Consider the following 5,284-nt stretch of genomic DNA (forward strand, 5'->3'; position numbering starts at 1 on the left):
ATGAAGAGTGAGACTGTGTGGTCCATGAAGAGTCCCACGGTGTGGTCCATGAAGAGTGCCACGGTGTGGTCCATGAAGAGTGAGACTGTGTGGTCCATGAAGAGTCCCACGGTGTGGTCCATGAAGAGTGAGACTGTGTGGTCCATGAAGAGTGAGACTGTGTGGTCCATGAAGAGTGCCACGGTGTGGTCCATGAAGAGTGAGACGGTGTGGTCCATGAAGAGTGCCACGGTGTGGTCCATGAAGAGTGCCACGGTGTGGTCCATGAAGAGTGCCCCGGTGTGGTCCATGAAGAGTGCCCCGGTGTGGTCCATGAAGAGTGCCCCGGTGTGGTCCATGAAGAGTGCCCCGGTGTGGTCCATGAAGAGTCCCACGGTGTGGTCCATGAAGGGTGCCACGGTGTGGTCCATGAAGAGTGAGACGGTGTGGTCCATGAAGGGTGCCACGGTGTGGTCCATGAAGGGTGAGACGGTGTAGTCCATGAAGAGTGCCACGGTGTGGTCCATGAAGGGTGAGACGGTGTGGTCCATGAAGGGTGCCACGGTGTGGTCCATGAAGAGTGCCACGGTGTGGTCCATGAAGAGTGCCACGGTGTGGTCCATGAAGAGTGCCACGGTGTGGTCCATGAAGAGTGCCACGGTGTGGTCCATGAAGAGTGCCACGGTGTGGTCCATGAAGAGTGCCACGGTGTGGTCCATGAAGAGTGCCACGGTGTGGTCCATGAAGGTTCTCTCTCAGCAGCATATCAGATGGTATGATGATGATATATGAAAAAAAGCCAGGAGTTACATCAGATGAGGCTGATGATGACTCTGTTATCCGTTGTCTGAACGATGTAATGGATTGGTCCCCCCCCCATATCTTGAATATAATCTGTCAAATACAGTTATGAAACTGACATTGGGGGGGAGAAATTGTATACACTACACGATTTTGTGATGATGAATCTTGTTAATTGGTCTGTCTCATTAAATAGAAATAACAATGCATATTCAGAGTAAGTTAAAGATATAATGGCATTACATACATTTAGTGTATGTGATCGTCTCCTGTCTTAAGCCATACTGGAGGTTAACCATATCCTGACCTCAAGTTATGTGCCGTAATTTGCTGATTTCTGCAGTGTCATCAGTGTATGGTATTATAACTCTGAATTAATCTGTGTTATTTCTCTTTGTGTAGATGTTTATTGTTTGCATGATTTTTGTATTTCTTCAGCGAGTTAAACCAATGCTTGAAAACAACAATTCCACCATCACATATGTTTGAACTAGTGTTGTGGTTCAAGGTTTCTTACATCTGTATGTTTGGTAAGACCACATTCCTCTGTGATTCATTTATGTTGTGCCATCACTTACCTGGAAGTTCTCTTTACTGCCTCATTTGAGGCAAATTTAAGAACAGAAGTGATGTATAGATCCAGAACATGGTAGAAACTAATAATGAGTATTGTAACCTTTAGCAAGGCACTTTTATTACATTCACTATTCCTCTTGAATAGAAATAAGCCTGTTAACTACCTTCCTTCAGTAAAATCAGTTCCAGTAGACAGATGTTAGACAGGCAGCATATGTTCCTGTTTCCCAGCTCAGTCGGTACCTAACATGTAACAAACATGGTTGCCTTTTCTCTTCTGTGAAGCTGTGTGTATTAAGGAGCTGTAACCCGTATCCTCCTGTAAAAGTGACGTTTTCTGTCAGTGTCGACAGTGTCCAATGTTCCTGTCTTTTTGACCAACATTTGCTTCCTTACCAGGTGTACTGTATGCTTTTCCTGTGTACCATGCACTGTTGATTAAAACGGTTCAAAATGTTGATTGTGTGAACCAGGCAATGACTATATTCTCATCACATTTTATTAGGAACATGTTCCTTCATTTAAGGATATGGTTGAATCTTATCTGATGGCCCCTAGTTCTAGAACTGTATATTGCCAGGGGAAAAGAAAATGAAAATCCGCACCACTAGTACATCAAAGAATACACTCCTTATATGACAAAGGTCACCCAAGCTCGGTCTCCCAGTCCTTGTTCTCCATGCTACTGACCAAGCTCTGTCTCCCAGTCCTCGTTCTCCACGCTACTGACCAAGAACGGACCTGTCCCTGTGTTATCACAGTTCTCATCCCAATCCAAATCTTCATCATCGCTGTCCACCAACACCACGGCAGTGCCATCATTGGTTAGCTGTACTCTAGAGTTCTCCAGTAGGAACTTTGTGAGACGCTGGACTGTCCCACTCAGAGCTTGCACTCTGGGGCAGGAGCACAACCTGACCAAGGGGACACACACAGACTGACCTACTCTGTAGGGCTCCTCCTGTCCCATGTCTGTTCTACCCTCTCCCCCCACCTCCTCATTCTCTACCTCAAACCCTCTACCACCCGCCACCACTCGCTCCACTTCACCTGTCTGACTCTCCTCCCTGTCCATTCCTTCTCTCGAACAACCCTCTTCATCTGTCTGTTCTGATTCTTCCTCCCCCACTCCACGTATCTCCTCCAGCCACTCTCTCTTCAGGGTCTCAGCCCAGTACAGGACCTCATTCACCAGAGTCCTCTGGAAGATATTGCTGTCACACAGGCTTGGGTACACCACGTTGTATAACTGGAGTATGAGGGATGGAGAGAAAGGGTAAGGGAAAGAATGTGAGAAATAGGTTAGGACAGAGGGGCCTATTTTATTCTCACTGGCCACTTTCTGAAACGCATGCAAAACTAAGTGACACTGATACTTTGATCTCTGACTCTGATCACACAGGTAATGAGACAGGATTAAACAACAAGAGTAGACCCAATTTGTGCCTCCTCACCACTCTGTAAGGAAGATGCTCCTCTGCGACATTATTTTGCAGACGTGGTGCGTCACCTCCTGACCTGTCGATCTGAAACACTCCGATTTGAGAGCAGAACCCGATACTCTCCTCCTGGGCCGGTATCTGTCCAACACCTGTAAACGCCACCACATAACCAAACTCTCTGCACACCTTCAGAGCCCTGGGAGAGCAGGAGGGATGGGAGAGATGGAGAGGATGAGTGCAAACTAAGTACAAATAAGAAAAAGGTATACCATTTTAGAATGATGCTTATAATACAGGCATACTGACTGCATGGTAATGTACACATACCAGGTCTGAAACTCAACTTTAGTCCATTCAAATTTGTGGTCGTAGTGTCTAAACCCTGTCAGCCCGGGGAGCAGGGGGTTGAAGTCAGCGTTTGGAGTGCTAATGATTGCTGCTACTGGGGCCATGTAGCCAAATACAACCTCAGTGAACCTATCCACATCCTCAAGCTGTAGGTGCTCAATGCTGTAGAGAGCAAGTTTGTGGTTAACATAAAATACCATGACAATATTGAAGGGCACATGATGGGCAAACCCTTACATGTGGCAATCAACATGGAATTGATGTACCAGTATATTGGTGCTCATACAATACAGTATCTAAAAAAGTAGAAAAACATTGTCTGAGGGCTAATCCCTCCTGCAGTCACCCAGACTTCCAGTGCTTCTACACCTGCATTGCTTGCTGTTTGGGGTTTTAGGCTGGGTTTCTGTACAGCACTTTGAGATATCAGCTGATGTACGAAGGGATTTATAAATAAATTTGATTTGATGACTTACAGCTCAATACTCGTCACCAGATCAAATCCTTTGGTGCGGGGATCCCTCTCGGTGACTGAACCCTGGTACAGTTCAATGGTCAGGGGATGATCACCTGGCTGCAGGTAGTCAGTTGGAATCGGTGCCAGTTCATACCTGCTCAGGATTTAATTGTAAAGGTCCTTAGTTTAGGTTATGATAAATTAAGACAGGTAGGTGTGTGTGTACTACAGTCTCACAAAGGTAGACCTCGGTCATAGGATATGATCTCACAAATCAATGGACAATGTTTTATTTGTTGAAATAACTTCATAAAACACACATTTTAGCCCTGATAGCTGCACAGTCAATGTCCAGTCCAGCAAGCAGTTCAATTTCTTTGTGAAACTTCAGCTTCCTAAGGAGAGTGCAGTCATTGCATCCCAAGTCTACCACCTGAAGAGAAGAATGGACAAGCACACAGAAAATACAGTTGTAATGGGCCTATTGCTGATAAGTGGACAAGTTCTGATAAATAGTTTTCCCCGTTTATTTTCAATTAGCGGGTCAGACTTTAAACATAACGTCAACATAAGGCAGGCCAAAGACGGTCTGCATCTAAACCGTGTAGTTCTGCGATTAGCTAGCTAGCTAACGTTACATGTGGGTTGTTCCGATGGAAGCCACAACTGAACCATCACGTAAAGTAGTTTTATACAGTACCTTTTTGGGTTTGTTCTTTTTGACGAAGTCGATGACAAATTCGTATCGCTGTATGTACAATGGTGGAGTAAATATCGTGTTCATCGTAAACAATTAACTAGTTACTACTTGAAACACTGCTGCTAGAGGTCGAATCGCGCAATTTGAGCCATTATGGCGCTGGCGCAACATCTCTCTGAATTAATGCCAGTTCAAGTGGACTAAATCTGAGTCTGCGGAACCCTGGCCTAAATAACAGGCTGCAGCAGAGTTCAGTTTTTTTTAAAGATTTTCCATGAAATGTTAATTCTTCCCAGTTATTGGTGCATGTGTTATATTTGATTGTTTGTTTTTCTATAGCCTTGTGTAACAGTATAACTTTAATCCGTCCCCTCGCTTTAATCCGTCCCCTCGCCGGGCGCGAACCAGTCACCCAGGAAGCATCGTTACCCATCGCTCCACAAAAGCCGCGGCCCTTGCAGAGCATGGGGAACCACTACTTCAAGGTCTCAACGCGAGTGACGTCACCGATTGAAATGCTATTAGCGCGCACCACCGCTAAGTAGCTAGCCATATCACATCCATTACACTTGGTTCGATGACAAGAAAGAAGAATCTGAATCAGGGATGTTCACATGGGTCTCACAGGCTCCTGGGTTGCATCAAGCATGTCCATTTGTTTGAGAGTCTGCTGATGCTCAGATATCAATTGATCTGTCTGCCCGAATGGTCCGAGTTCAACATTCTAACTTGTCTTTCGGGTCCATGCAGAAATGTTTCCTATAGTACATGAAATCAAAAGTATTGACTCCCATCATCCAGACTCCCATACAACTACTGTAGATAATGTAGATGAGGAGTCATCATTGGCTGTTATATATAATGGATACAATGATAGCTGCCAAGTGAAAGACCCAGGACTTTGATATCTTATGCTCTTTATGGAGAATAACTATTTTAATGTTTAACATACTTTTATTCCTTAAATCTGTGCTTGATATA

General features: G+C 44.9%; 1 protein-coding gene across 1 annotated transcript; it reads right to left on the reverse strand.

Annotated features, from left to right (window-relative positions):
• Nucleotides 1-1,987: 1,987 nt before the first annotated feature.
• On the reverse strand, nucleotides 1,988-4,387 carry henmt1 (HEN methyltransferase 1). Its single transcript, XM_064932987.1, is given in 6 exon segments — nucleotides 1,988-2,605; nucleotides 2,811-2,994; nucleotides 3,126-3,308; nucleotides 3,623-3,757; nucleotides 3,924-4,036; nucleotides 4,304-4,387. Coding segments are annotated over 6 exon segments (1,317 nt in total).
• Nucleotides 4,388-5,284: the final 897 nt, after the last annotated feature.

This window comes from Oncorhynchus masou, chromosome 24, assembly GCF_036934945.1.
Source record: "Oncorhynchus masou masou isolate Uvic2021 chromosome 24, UVic_Omas_1.1, whole genome shotgun sequence".
Taxonomy (NCBI): domain Eukaryota; kingdom Metazoa; phylum Chordata; class Actinopteri; order Salmoniformes; family Salmonidae; genus Oncorhynchus; species Oncorhynchus masou.